General features: G+C 37.3%; 1 protein-coding gene across 8 annotated transcripts in view; it reads left to right on the top strand.

The window, feature by feature from the left end:
• RPS6KA5 (ribosomal protein S6 kinase A5) overlaps positions 1–15,528 on the top strand; it is an 82,132-nt gene that overhangs the window by 47,319 nt on the left and 19,285 nt on the right. For all 8 annotated transcript variants that reach the window (XM_017882319.1, XM_017882321.1, XM_017882318.1 and 5 more), the window contains 5 exons: positions 448–573; positions 948–1,081; positions 4,693–4,786; positions 9,476–9,646; positions 13,379–13,570. In XM_017882319.1, coding sequence (XP_017737808.1) covers positions 448–573; positions 948–1,081; positions 4,693–4,786; positions 9,476–9,646; positions 13,379–13,570 — 717 coding nt within the window. The remainder of the gene's footprint in view (positions 1–447; positions 574–947; positions 1,082–4,692; positions 4,787–9,475; positions 9,647–13,378; positions 13,571–15,528) is intronic.

Here is a 15,528-nt window from a genome sequence, read left to right as displayed (position 1 = left end):
GATCGCACCACTGCACTCCAGCCTGGGCAACAGAGCCAGACTCAGTCTCAAAAAAAAAAATAAAGACCACTTTGTTTAATACCTTGACTATATCCTTTTTTTGAGAAGTTAGTTATGTTTATAAACAAATTTTTATCAGCAAACCAGGAGAATTTCATCTATGAGTCTGATTTTGGGGGTGGAAAAGTGAAGAAGTCTTTTTCTACCTTTATTTTTGAATTGGTTTAGTTCTACCAGAAGATGGCATTATATCCTTCTGAACAGCATTTTTCAAATGATTTGAAATAACCTTGCATTTTAGATTGCAAATAGAATAAAATTAGACTCATCTCAACAAATATTTGAGTGAGTGTTTTTCTAAGAAAACAAAAGTCATTACAATCTAATCTGTGTTAAACTGGAAAACTGCAAGTTGTTTTTCCTTATCTTTCTTTGTCTTGTTTTTAGGGCTATTCCTTTGTTGCTCCTTCCATCCTATTCAAGCGTAATGCAGCTGTCATAGACCCTCTTCAGTTTCACATGGGAGTTGAACGTCCTGGAGTGACAAATGTTGCCAGGAGTGCAATGATGAAGGTATATAGATGTGGTAACTTATATGACATATTTGTAGGTTTCGTGAGTGTTTAAATACCAACTCTAATTAATGTTCTTAAGTCTAGTAATTCAACTAAAGTGCAATTTTAACAGTGTGATACAGCACTATTTTCCCTAGGATATTAACGTCAAGTTGAATGAGCTTCTTTTTACAATTATAGAGAATTATGTATCTTAAAATAATTGTGTAGATAAAAATAGAAATTACCTATAAAGTAAGATGAATTTTAGATTATAAATGTATTCTATTCCCGTTTATTAATATTAATAATTTTATTTTACTCTACAATTTTATTGATCCCTTGTGTATTACTGACATTTTCTGAAGTTAAATGATGTTGATTTCTTAACAGGACTCTCCATTCTATCAACACTATGACCTAGATTTGAAGGACAAACCACTGGGAGAAGGTAGTTTTTCCATTTGTCGGAAGTGCGTGCATAAAAAAAGTAACCAAGCTTTTGCAGTCAAAATAATCAGCAAAAGGTATGATCATTTATANGCCAAAAAAGTGCCTGCACCATTTAAGCCGGTCATTCGAGATGAATTAGATGTGAGTAACTTTGCAGAAGAGTTCACAGAAATGGATCCCACTTATTCTCCTGCAGCCCTGCCCCAGAGCTCTGAGAAGCTGTTTCAGGTAATTTCCCATCCTGTGCACGTGTACACTGGCCATATGTCCTTTGAAAGAAAAGATTAAATTTCCCATATTGAAGTAGTTTTGTTGGCACCGTAAAAATGGGATTCTTTAATATCTTCTAAATTATTAAGTGCAGAAATATTGCAGATTGTTAACCGAAGCTTATAGTTGGCTCAATAGCAGATATTGTTTATGTGATTATTTTTGATATAAGGGAAGTTTTAATTTTATACCTGAAATTTTATTTTTGTTCAGACTCTTTTATAGAAAATACAATAATCTTTTATTTTACCTCTATTCATTTTAAAAATTTTTTTCTTTATATACACAGGGTCTCACTCTGATGACTGGAGTGCAGCAGTGCTGTCCTAGCTCACTGCAGCCTCAGACTCCTGGGCTCAAGCAATCCTCTCACCTTAGCCTCTGGGATAGCTGAGACCACAGGTGCAAACCAGCACACCCAGCTAATTTTTCTATTTTTTGCAGAGATAGGGTCTTGCTATGTTGCCTAAGCTGGTCTTGAACTCCTGGCCTCAAGTGATCCTCCTGCCTTGGCCTCCCAAAGTGCTGGAATTACAGGCATAAGCTACCACATCCAGCCTTGGCCTCCTGAAGTGCTGGGATTACAGGCATGAGCCACCACATCCAGCAAAAAAAATTTTTTTTTTTAAGAAACAAGGTCTTACTCTGTCACCCAGGCTGGAGTGCAGTGGTATGATCATAGCTCACTGCAGCCTTTAACTCCTTGGCTCAGGGGATCCTTTTGCCTCAGCCTCCTGAATAGCTGGGACCACAGGTACATGTCACCACACCCACCTAATTAAAAACTTTTTTTTTTAGAAACAGGGTCTTACTTTGTTGCCTAAGCTGGTCTTGAACTCTGGCCTCAAGTGATCCTCCTGCCTTGGCCTCCCACAATATTACCTTATTCATTACCTTCAGTAACTAATCTTAACTGCTAACTCTTAAAAAAGATTTAGATTTTTATTATATTTAGAAAAGGGCATTTGTCACACAAGATAAAATATTCTAACTATTAAATGGCATCAGAGCTTAGCTTCTTTGACCTCTATAAGTATACCTTTAGTATGGCTTAATCTGGCCATCCAGACTGTGTCTTTTCTTCTTTGCTTATCACTGTCTAGTATGTGACTGGACACTTATTGAACTTTTTTTTAAATGTTTGTTGATTAGTGAATGTTCTAACTTGAACGGATTAATCATCCATCTTTGTACCACTTGGCTGAGAGCATCATTCTGCCATTAGACTTTGTTCCTTTCCAAAACTCAATTTTAAATGTAATTATTCTGAAGATATTAATAAGAATCAAATAATTGCTAAATTAGAAACTAACTTTAATGAGACTTGCCATTTTTCCAGTTTGAAAAACAATAGCATTTAAATACCACTTTGTGGCCGGATCTGGTGGCTCAGGCCTTTAATCCCAGCACTTTTGGAGGCTGAGGTGGGTTGATCACTTGAGGTCAGGGGTTTGAGACCAGTTCGAGACATGGTGAAACCCTGTCAGACATGGTGGCATGTGCCTGTAATCCCAGCCACTTGGGAGGCTGAGGCAGGAGAATGGCTTGAACACAGGAGGCAGAAGTTGCAGTGAGCCAAGATTGCCTGTAATCCCAGCTACTTGGGAGGCTGAGGCAGGAGAATGGCTTGAACGCAGGAGGCAGAAGTTGCATTGAGCCAAGATCGCACCACTGCACTCCAGCCTGGGCAACAGAGCCAGACTCAGTCTCAAAAAAAAAAATAAAGACCACTTTGTTTAATACCTTGACTATATCCTTTTTTTGAGAAGTTAGTTATGTTTATAAACAAATTTTATCAGCAAACCAGGAGAATTTCATCTATGAGTCTGATTTTGGGGTGGAAAAGTGAAGAAGTCTTTTCTACCTTTATTTTGAATTGGTTTAGTTCTACCAGAAGATGGCATTATATCCTTCTGAACAGCATTTTCAAATGATTTGAAATAACCTTGCATTTTAGATTGCAAATAGAATAAAATTAGACTCATCTCAACAAATATTTGAGTGAGTGTTTTCTAAGAAAACAAAAGTCATTACAATCTAATCTGTGTTAAACTGGAAAACTGCAAGTTGTTTTCCTTATCTTTCTTTGTCTTGTTTTAGGGCTATTCCTTTGTTGCTCCTTCCATCCTATTCAAGCGTAATGCAGCTGTCATAGACCCTCTTCAGTTTCACATGGGAGTTGAACGTCCTGGAGTGACAAATGTTGCCAGGAGTGCAATGATGAAGGTATATAGATGTGGTAACTTATATGACATATTTGTAGGTTTCGTGAGTGTTTAAATACCAACTCTAATTAATGTTCTTAAGTCTAGTAATTCAACTAAAGTGCAATTTTAACAGTGTGATACAGCACTATTTTCCCTAGGATATTAACGTCAAGTTGAATGAGCTTCTTTTACAATTATAGAGAATTATGTATCTTAAAATAATTGTGTAGATAAAATAGAAATTACCTATAAAGTAAGATGAATTTTAGATTATAAATGTATTCTATTCCCGTTTATTAATATTAATAATTTTATTTTACTCTACAATTTTATTGATCCCTTGTGTATTACTGACATTTTCTGAAGTTAAATGATGTTGATTTCTTAACAGGACTCTCCATTCTATCAACACTATGACCTAGATTTGAAGGACAAACCACTGGGAGAAGGTAGTTTTTCCATTTGTCGGAAGTGCGTGCATAAAAAAAGTAACCAAGCTTTTGCAGTCAAAATAATCAGCAAAAGGTATGATCATTTATAATATATTATTGTTTCTTATGTATTCATGAATTCTGTAAATTAAGAGATATTTATTTAAAATGAAACCAGTATTATATTGTAAGGCTTTTTTACCCATAGGTTTAACCACTTGGCTCATCAGTTGGTCCATTATACTTTTAGCTCTAATTGATATTTGCTGATAAAGTAATCCATTTTAGACATACATCATAGTCTTATTTACTTTTGAGTTTATCTAGAGAAAACGTCTTTGTGACAGTGACATATTTAATTAGCCTCACTTAGTGATTTTGGCAGCTGGTGCCATTTCTACTAGTTGTGTATTTGAAATATTTTTCTCTAAAATTATTTAGCAAGCTACTGATAGCTTTGAGAACCATCTAGTTGTTTTGGTAACTGATGATTATTGTTAAGATTGCATATTCTTATTACTAAATTGTCAGGCAAGTAGAGCATTCATTTCCTCATATGATTTGTACTTTTCTGACTCAGAAATAATAATTTTCTCCAGAATATTACTTTTTCTGGTGTGTGGTATAATTCATTACTTTCATGGAAACTTCATTACGGTATATGGTAGCATGTATATTCTGAATGCACTGTAAATAAAACTAAATTAGTCTTGGGGCAGTACTGATGTAAAAGCTTTCTTGAAGAGACATGTGGGCGCTAAGTGTCTCATCTTGCAGGATGGAAGCCAATACTCAGAAGGAAATAACAGCTCTGAAACTCTGTGAAGGACACCCCAATATTGTGAAGTTGCATGAAGTTTTTCATGATCAGGTATCCTACTTTTTTTTTTTTTCCTATGTGTACTAATTCACTTATAAGGTTGTACTTTTCACCAGTTTTATTGGTGCTACTGGGTCAGAGTCAGGGATATGGAACATCACCCAACCACCAGAAAGGGCAGAGAAACCACCCTCCCAAACCCTCCCCAGCCACACACTGTTTCCCAACCCCAAATCAGGTTATCCCTTCACTTCTCATGCTTTTCTCACTCAGCAGTTACCACCTATGACAGGAAGATGGAGGGACAGGAGCTCAGTGGTGCAGTCACTAGCTACAGTGTGCTTGTTGCCAATGCTGCTGCTACCCACCATCACTTAATCCTGGAATACTTCTCTGGACTCAGGAATTGTGAGCCTCCAACTTCCCTTTCACTTATAGAAGAGAACTGAGAGAGTCTGGAGCCTAATTAATGCAAGCTAAAGGACAAATAGGAAGCAGAAAGCAAAGATACTCCTTTTATCTTCTAGCTCCAAGTGGTAAATTCTGCTCAGAACCCTGGCCAGATCATGCTGCCCCCTCTTCTGCTCTCAGTCCTGCTTTGCAACAGGAACTATGGGAGGACACCAGTGTGTTCAGTTCGTGTCTGCTAACCTCACACGTGACAGAAATTGCTCCATTACACTATTCTCTGCCCCCGAGACCAGGTGGGGTGATGCAGTCCTACTTAAGACAACTTGGAGGCACAAGAGAACGAACCAATCCTGCATGTGCTTTGCCCTAATTTTACCAATGAAGAAACTGAGATTTGGAATGGTCATAAAACTTGTCCAAGGTCACATAGCACGTCGATGGCCAATCTAATAAGGAGAACCTGTACTCCAGTTCTGGGCTCTCTTTGTTGTGCTTTCATAATATCTGTGACCTAGGATCAATGGGGGCCAGTTCTCTACCACATTGAAATATCCTTGAGTGCTACTGCCAGGAATGATACATCATGGTGAGACCAGGCAGCAGCAGCAGTAGCACCATAGCCACAATAGCTGCTCCATTTATCGTCACATATCTTGTGTGGTCTAGGTCCTGTACCAGGCACTCTGCATGTATTATCTTATTCAGTCCTTACCATAGGTCCATGAGGTGAGAAAATGGACACTCACAGAAGTTAAGTAACAGGTCTCACAGTTGGTAAGTGTGGTAAGGCCAGGATCTGAATCCACACAGTCCAACTTCAGAGCCCAACAAGCTTTTACTTATTTTGCACTACTGCCTTAGGGAAGACAGAATCACATCTGGCAGTAAGCATCCCAAAATGGCATCATCCTCTACTCACTCTTTGGTTCTTATAGTCAGAAAAGAAATGCCACTGAAGCAAAGACTCAGGGAACCACTGTCCCTGATCCTCGACCTCCTCTTGCCTCATCAAGCCACTCAACACAAGAGGAGGTAATGAGTCCCCTGGCCACGAATGTGCTTAAGAAGAGGCTCACTAGACAGTCACCTGTTGAAGATGACATAGAGGAAATTGACGTCATTCAAGGAATCAATGGGTGATCTTAGATGCTCTCCTCCGGGTTAGCAACTGTGCCCCTAACTACATCCCAGACAAGATATTTGATCTCTGACCTTCAGACTAACGTCAGGTCCCACGAACAACATTTCTAATTTATTATTTATATCACAAATTAAGTAGATGTTTTGCTATTTATATATTCAGGAGTTACTAAAATATAAATTGTCACATGATGCAATCCTATACAAACTAGTATAAATACATTATCAATCTAATATGCAGTTGTAGTGTATCTTGGGTTTTCTCATAATGGTGGCACGGTTGCCTAGATCATCCCTGTATCCAGTCTTTTCTTCAACTAATGGGTGAAACTGGTTATAGTGGGTCTTCATCCTTTGTGCAGTAGTGTAGTTCATTTTATGTGCCATGATATGCATTTCACATACTCTGTGAGTTTGCTATTGCTGCTGCAACAAATCACCACAAACTTAAAACAATGCAAATTTGTTATCCTGCAGTCTGGAGGTCAGAAGTCCAAAATCAGGCCCATTAGCTTAAAGTCAAGCTGTCACCAGGGCTGGTTCCCTCTTGAGCAGAACCAGGTGCACAGCAGGAGGTGAGCGGCAGGTGAGCCAGCATTACCACCTGAGCTCCACCTTTTGACAGATCAGCGACAGCGTTAGATTCTCACTGGAGCACAAACCCTATTGGGAACTGCGCATGGCGAGGGATCTGAGTTGTAGCACTCCTTATGAGAATCTAATGCCTGTCCCACCCCCCTGCTGCCTCCCCTCGTCCGTGGAAAAATTGCCTTCTATGAAACCACTTCCTGGTGCCAAAAAAGTTGCGGACCTGGCTCACGCCTGTAATTCCAGCACTTTGGGAAGGCGAGGCAGGTGGATCACTGGAGGTCAGGAGTTTGAGACCAGTCTGGCCAATATGGTGAGACCCTATCTCTACCAAAAAATACAAAAAATTAATCAGGCGTGGTGTTGTGCACCTGTAGTCCTAGCTACTCTGGAGGCTGAGGTGGGATAATCCGTTGAACCTGGGAGGCAGAGGTTGCAGTGAGCCAAGACTGCACCACGCACTCCAGCCTGGGTGATAGAGTGAGACCCTGTCTCAGAAAAATAAGAAAAAAAGAGAAAAAAATGTTGGGGACCACTGCTCTGGAGGCTCTAAGGGACAACCCATTTACTTGCCTTTTGTAGCTTCTAGACACCCCCCAACATTTCCTTGACTGTGAGCCTTCCATGCATCACTCTAAGATCTTGCCTCCAGGGTCTCATCTTATACTGCTAACTCTGATGAATAATTCAGGATAATCTTGCATCTCAAGATCCTTAATTTACTAATCACATCTCAAAAGGCCCTTTTGCCATCCTTCTAAGGTAACAACCGCAGGTTCTGTACATTAGGACATGAACATCTGTGGAGGGCCATCATTGAAGCTCTACCACACATACATTTTCTCATTGTTATCTGTATTTTATTGATAAAGATACTAGAATTAATAAGATAAAGTAGCATCCCAAGATCATGAATAAATAACAGAATTGATCTTCAAATCCAGGTTGAACTCTAAATCTATTCTTACACCACTACAAGTATTGCCTTACATCTTTTTTAAAGCTCACCAGTCTATATTTGTAGCAGACCTGCAAGCTTGACTTTATCTGATGTAGAAACTCAGTTTGATGTCTAGTAGGCTGGGAGCAATTTTCTTTTTAGAAGGGTCGTTCACTCTACAATTTGTCTAATGTGTTCAGGATAATGTACTTACAATTATCTTTTTTATGAATCAGTTTATTCTAAGTTTTGCTAATACAGAAAGAAGCATTTTGTTTGTGAAGTGATGTTGGCCTTATAATGCATGGCACCTGAATTCAGTATATTGCCATGATATCTTTTTCTAAACCATTTGTGTTCATTTGAGAGCTGATTAAGTCCTTTCCTTTTTTTCTTTTTTGAGATAGGGTCTCCCTCTGTCACCCAGGCTGGAGTGCAGTGGTGCAATGATGGCTCCCTGCAACCTTGACCTTCTGAGCTCAAGTGATTCTCCCACCTCAGCCTCCTGAGTAGCTGGGACTATAGGTGTGCACCACCATGTCTGGCTAATTTTTGTTGTTATTTTTTGTAGAGATGAGGTCTCACTATGTTGCCCAGGCTGGTCTTGAGCTCCTGGGTTCAAGCAGTCCTCTCACCCTGGCCTCCAAAAGTGCTGGGATTGTACAGCCCTTTGCTTTTTGATAGTTCCTTTAGAAATTATGCATTCTGACAGAAAAGGGCCAGGGATGGGGAAGAAAAAGCATGGTAAACATATAATTCACAAAGTAAGTATTAAGATAATACTATTGGGATTAAAGCAAAAACCCATAGTGAGTTATAGGTATTTGTAATGAATATTAACAGGAACCCTGAAACTAATCTGTTGAGTCCTAACAGGAGGTTCAAAATGACAATATCAAAGAATACCTTTTTAAACTTTGACGTTGTAATTTATTTGTAGAGACGGAGTCTCACTGTGTTGACCAAGCTGGTATTGAACTCCTGACCTCAAGCAATCCTCCCACCTCAGCCTCCCAAAGTGCTGGGATTACAGGTGTGAGTCACTGAGCCCGGCCTCAATACCTTTTTTAAAAGATTAATTTGTCATTGAATGGGTGTGCCAGGCTTCACGTGGGCAGTTGCCCATTCTACTCAGTCAGTATTCAGATTCTATATTATTTAAAGCAAATGACTTCACATTATTGTCACATTATTGTCAGCAGTTTAAAAAGAAAGATGTGTGAATTTGATAGGGAGGGTTGGAATGGAATTCAAATGAAAGAATTAGCTGGGTGCAGTTGCACTCCGATAGTCCCAGCTCATTGGGAGGCCTGAGATGAGAGAATCTCTTGAGCTCAGGAATTCAAGGGCAGATTTCTTTTTAGAGACTTCATCTCTTAAAACAAAACACTGCAAATGAAAGAATTCATCACAGAAGGGAAAAAGGATATACAGTATAAAGATTTCACTGCAGTACTTGAAATTTTCCATTACCAAAATAGAATTATAAAACAGCTACATTATCTTTCAGCTCTTTCCTCTAAGATACGAGGATTGCCACTGATTATTTTAACAAGGGATTATTTAAACGTGTTGGTGGTAGATAGTCAATAAATGTTTTATATGTTAATAGACTTCTGTGCTTCAGAAAGGCCCTCCACATTATTCTTTTTCTTTTCTAGCTTCACACATTTCTGGTGATGGAACTTCTGAATGGGGGAGAACTGTTTGAACGCATTAAGAGAAAGAAGCACTTCAGTGAGACGGAAGCCAGCTATATCATGAGGAAGCTTGTTTCAGCTGTAAGCCACATGCATGATGTTGGAGTGGTGCACAGAGATTTGAAACCTGAGGTACAAAATCACTTGATCTCTTATGTAATTCAATCTAGCATCATTATTAAAGATCTCCCAAACATGTGGGAAGTTTCTGGGGAGGTTTCCTTATTTTTTTACTTTTCAAAGCTGTAAAACAGATAATTGAAAATATGTTTCTTGGATATTTTTTTCTTTTATATTTCAGTCTAAAATAAATTTGTCTTTGTTTATTTTTTGCCAGCGGATCATCTTGAGGTTATATTTGTAAGTGAGAGAGCCTTTTATGGAAAAAATACTTTATGCAACAGTTGTGGACTAAAATAGCAATGGAAATTTTATAACAGAAAATAATATCTCTTACATATAATTTTAGAGGGTTTTTTCCCAAATGATGTATTTTGAAAACTTATTTTTTACATTTGTAATCAAATTGGTTAGCTCATGAATAAAAATGTATATAATTATATTCTAAATACTTAAAGATTGTCTTTGTTTAATTAGTTATGCCATCTTTGTGCTTTTCTATGATCGTGCTATAATATTTATAGAACTATATGTAGCAATGCAAAACTAACAGCTATTTATATATCTCCTCTTATGAAAGGCTAATAAAGAACATTCTCTTAGAATGATCCCTTTTTTATCAAACTATGAAATTCCCTTTTAGAAATCAAAATAATGAACATGAACATAATCATACTGTTATAAAAGATAATGATGACTCATCCTTTACCATATACAATATTATACATATTCTCTCCAAAATAGAACTTTAGTTATCATGTGATTATAATACATTCTCGAGTATATATAAAATATTAACTTATTTGGTGTTCCTTTTGTGATTAAGCCACAAATGAATATTTCTCTAAAAGCACTGTTTCTGCCTTTTACTGAAGTATCTTGAATTATTAGAAAAAGAGTATGTTTTCAAGTGGAATTCTTTTCTTCTCTACTTCACATGGAAAAGAAAATTTTTAATGGAATTCTGTGCATTAAAATATATTTGGTTTATTCCTTTCATGTATTTAAACTTCTGTCTATGTATTTTCTATTACCATTATTCACACTACTAGTAATTAATCAAAAGTAAATTCTGTTTTATTAACTTGCAACTATGATAGGTCTCCCCTGCTTCCTTCATCATAGTTCTCACTCTCCTACATAACGCCCACTGAAAATATGGTGCTCTGTACATTGGAGATTAGCTGTCTATTTTTAAATGTGAAAGCACACCACTTAAATGTTTTCTTGATAGACAAGGAACAAGCATGTAGTTTTTTTTAATTGAAAAGATCTGTTCCATGACTGTATAGAATTCATTTTCACATGTTTTATTCTTTGATAACTGGCCATCTGTCACCTCATGAGTCTCAAATGAGGCAACTGTCCTCTCTTGCAGAATTTAGATTTGCATTCCTCCTTTCCTGATAAAAAGATACTTATGTAGCTTAATTCTTCTTATTTATTATAAGGCTTTTCTTTGAAATACTCACTTGAAATGGGGCAGAACTGTCAGATTATTTAGGACATTCTACTACAATTATAGTTCTAAATCAAACTAGATTTTGGAGAAATGAAAATATACCTTTGAACTAACATTTTCATAATAAAATGTCTTTCACTTTGACTTTTAAATGGCAGTATATATTATTTCTAAACTAAAAGTTTAGTATTTTTCCCATGTGGCACTTTAAGGTCTGATTATCTTTCTTTTGGTAGGAAGCTATGTGGATTCATTTTCTGCATAGGCAGAATCGTAAGTCTAGGTAAGAGTCAGATAAATTTAGAGGCTGGCTGACATTCTTAGTAAGCTGCTTTGTATTTTTTCAAACTTGTCCCATACTCTTCTGAGATTAAGAAAAGTTGCATACATCAAATTTCAGGCAGAACTTGAGATGGGGATAAAAGGGGATTGAATGGTTACTTCCCACCATTGCTGACTAGGCACACCCTCTTCCATGTAGAACTGTCTGTAACTTTGAGCTTTGAGAGAAGAGGTAGGCAAGTGAGCAGTGTTCCTCAATTTTACATATTCAGGATAGGAGGAATGGATTCAAGTCACCAAATTAAAGTGATTGCCACGTCCTCTCACTTCTTCCGCTTTAAGAACTGAAATTGGCTGAGTGCGGTGGCTCATGCCTATAATCCCAGCACTTTGGGAGGCTGAGGCAGGCGGATCACTTGAGGACAGGAGTTTGAGACTAGTCTGGACAACATGGCAAAACCCCATCTCTATTAAAAATACAAAAAAATTATTAGCCAGGCATGGTGGCGGGAGCCTGTAATCCCAGGTACTTGGGAGTCTGAGGCACCAGAATCACCTGAATCCAGGAGGTGAAGGTTGCAGTGAGCCGAGATTGCACCACTGCACGCAGACAGAGCAAGACTGTCTGTCTCAAAAAAAAAACAACTAAAATCAGGGAAGCCCTTTTCCAGTCTTAATATAGAATGAACATAGTCATTTCCAAAGACTTAGCAGGGTCAATGAAGACGAGGCCAGCTGTGGTTCATTCAGTTTTTCTGTGTGGACAGTGCCTTGCAACTGCAAAGGGGCTCAGGTGTTACTTGCTGAAAGACTTCTCCCAAGCACACGTCCATCAACCCCAGCTGTGACTTCAGTGTCACAAATTCATGATTAAACACTGTATGCTAGAAAATTTAAGACAATTTTTAGTTAATTTTTTTGTTTTTCTTTCCACCCACTTTATTCATTTTCAGATGGAAGACTTAGGAGATTTTTTTTCTTTGCATCAGTGATACCTTCTATAATGTGTTTTATTTCATCTAGAATAGCATTAACAAAGCAAATGATGTTCCAGAGCTGGGAATAATTTAATGACTATGAAGGTATAGTGGATTTTGTTAGGATGCCTAAAGACGATATAATCAGATTTCACTTACTTTCAGTACTAGCTTAATGTACTTATTAAAATAATTTGTGCATCGGTAAGTATTTATTAATCATGTGATAAATACAAAAGTAGTACTACAGAGTCTTAGTGATCAAGAAGCCTTGGTGGATGAATGATTCAAAATAATAATGTTTTCTGAATATTTGAGGGATAATATCCCTAAGTATCAAACTATGTTTAAGTCTTAGCTGTTGGAGAAAATATTTCTGAAATGTAATGGATATCTCCACCATGTCTTCTTCAGTAGGCAATACTAGATACTATATAGCTATTTTATTTATGACTTTGTTCAATGAACACATATTTACCAAAGCACCTACTCTATGTCTGTGCCAGGCCCTGGGGTAGGGTCAAAAATAAGGTAGACACATAGTCCCTGTCCTTATGGAACTATGACATAATGGGGATGAAGACATTAAACTAACAATACAGAGGTGGCAAGTCCCAGAAAGGAAAAGTAAATAGGGTTAGGAAAAAATATTAAAAGTTTTCACTTCAGTTTGGTAGGATGGTTAGGAAGATATCTCTAAATGAGGAGTAGATGAGGGGAGGTAGGTTGGTGGAGGAAGCAGAAGACAAACACGAGCAGAGGGAAAAGCGTAGACAAAGGGTCTGACATCAGAAGAGGCATGGTGCAGTTGAAAAATGTTTCACATGACATGGTAAAATTGAAATAATACCAAAAAGCATCAAGCAGAGAGCAGTAGTGCACTGATGTCCTGCCCTCGAGCCTCCCCATGAGACCTCTCTGCACATGAATCAACTATCAATATACAAAGTATTACATAAATAGGACCAGAAAATCCCAAGACATGTCTAGTGAGAAACTTATGTAAGCATTGATATCTTGCAGAATTTATTGTTCACCGATGAAAATGACAATTTGGAAATTAAAATAATTGATTTTGGGTTTGCACGGCTAAAGCCACCGGATAATCAGCCCCTGAAGACTCCATGCTTCACCCTTCATTATGCAGCCCCAGAGCTCTTGAATCAGAACGGCTACGATGAGTCCTGTGACCTGTGGAGCTTGGGCGTCATTTTGGTGAGTCCTTTTCAATACAGTCATTAAACCTGCTCATTTCTTCGGTGTCCTCTGTCCTTATGTCGCTCTTCACTGTTTCCTTACATTCATGAAATAATTGGCAAAGTGGTTTCTTTTCTGTATTTCTGTACAGCCAATTAGAGGCCTGATCGAATAGTATTTCCCTGTCTTAAAACTTATATTACAGAAAATGTAGAAATTTATATGTTGGTTTATTTTGAAATATTTAAGTTAGCAGTGTTTTATATCAATGAGAGTTAAAGGAACTATAGTATATGTGTTTAAAGACACATATTGGACATAATGTGAAAATAGCAAAGTGATTCATAAATAGAAAAACATTTTTAAAAAACTATTCTGTGAAGTTTCAGACTAAAATGTAGTTAAAGAATACCATTTAGGCTAAATTAACAAATAAATAGATAAAATTAGAAGTATTTCTACTGCATAACTTAAAGTAATGTGAGCATGCTTTTCACAAAATGTCCTTGGCTGCTGTGATTAGAAACAGAACATTAAACTAGAAAAATCTTGTGGTTTTTTCTCCAAATATCATTACTTTTTCTGCATATAATTTGTAATGCATGATCTTGGGAAATTTTCAGACAGCACAGAAAGAAGGAACAAGGTGAAAATTACTCATAATCTTCTCATTGAGAGATGATATACCTCAAGCTCTCTCTCTCCCTTCAGCCCCTCCTCCCCTGTAGAGATGTAGGCTTTACATCCTTCCACATGTTTTCTATACATACTTGAATTTTTTAACAAATAAGATTATATTATACCTGTATTTTGAGTCTCTGAAACTTATTTAACCATTTATTTACTAATAAGCAGTTAGCATTTTTTTCATTTTTTCACTAATTATAAGCTACACAAATGAATATTTTTTTATATATGTATTTGTGTTTTTCTCACCATTTCCTTAGGATAGATTCCCAGAAGAAGGGTGTACACAACTTTCCTCTAACAAGTGTGCCTAGATTTCCTTCTAAAACGTTTAACAGATTATGTTCTCATCAGCTGTATGGGAGTACATTGGCTATCAATTTTCATCTGAAATGATATCCCATTGTGATTTTGTTGTTGTTGTTGTTGGAGGCAAAGTCTTGCTCTGTCTCCCAGGCTGGAGTGCAGCGGCATGATCTTGGCTCACTGCAACCTCCGCCTCCCGGATTCAAGTGATTCTCCTGCCTCAGCCTCCCGCGTAGCTGGGATTACAAGTGCGCACGACCACGCCTGGCTAATTTTTGTATTTTTAGTAGAGACGAGGTTTCACCATGTTGGTCTCAAACTCCTGACCTCAGGTGATGCTCCTACCTTGGCCTCCCAGAGTGCTGGGATTACAGGCGTGAGCCACTGTGCCCGACCTCTTTTATGAATTGCTCTTTACGAGCTTTGCCCATTTTCCTATGAGGAGATTTTTCTTACTGCATTTTAAAGCTCTATTAAATTCTTTCATTCTTTGACATTAATATAGGAAATGTGTTTTCTGGTATGTCACTTGTTTTAAAAATTTGTTTATGGTAATATGGGATTTTGATTTTGTTTTTAGAAGGATTTAAACAGAGAAGATTCTTAAATGTCTGTGTAGTAAGATATGTCAGCCTTTTTCTTTATGATATCTGGCTTTGATGTCAGATTGTCACTCCACTCCTATGCCCAACCCAAGTTTATAAAAATATTGTCCTACATTTTTCTCTAGAATTATTTTATGTTTATACTTAAATCTGGGATTTATTTTGGTGTCAGTTGTTTTCCCCCAGTGAGTAGTCACTTGTCCCTGCAGAATGGTTCTTTTATTTTTAAGTTTTATATAGTTTTATCTCATTGGTTTTCAGTCATCATTTATAATTTTCAAACCAAACTTACATATTTGTGAATAACATTTTAAACAAAATAAACTGACTTGTAGATCTGAGTTTCATTGAAGGACTTAAATTGAAGACATTTTATTA

Source organism: Rhinopithecus bieti, unplaced genomic scaffold (assembly GCF_001698545.2).
Source record: "Rhinopithecus bieti isolate Rb0 unplaced genomic scaffold, ASM169854v2 scaffold_12086, whole genome shotgun sequence".
Taxonomy (NCBI): domain Eukaryota; kingdom Metazoa; phylum Chordata; class Mammalia; order Primates; family Cercopithecidae; genus Rhinopithecus; species Rhinopithecus bieti.
Note: the sequence above shows the minus strand (reverse complement) of the source record. Positions and strands in the feature narration are given on the sequence as shown.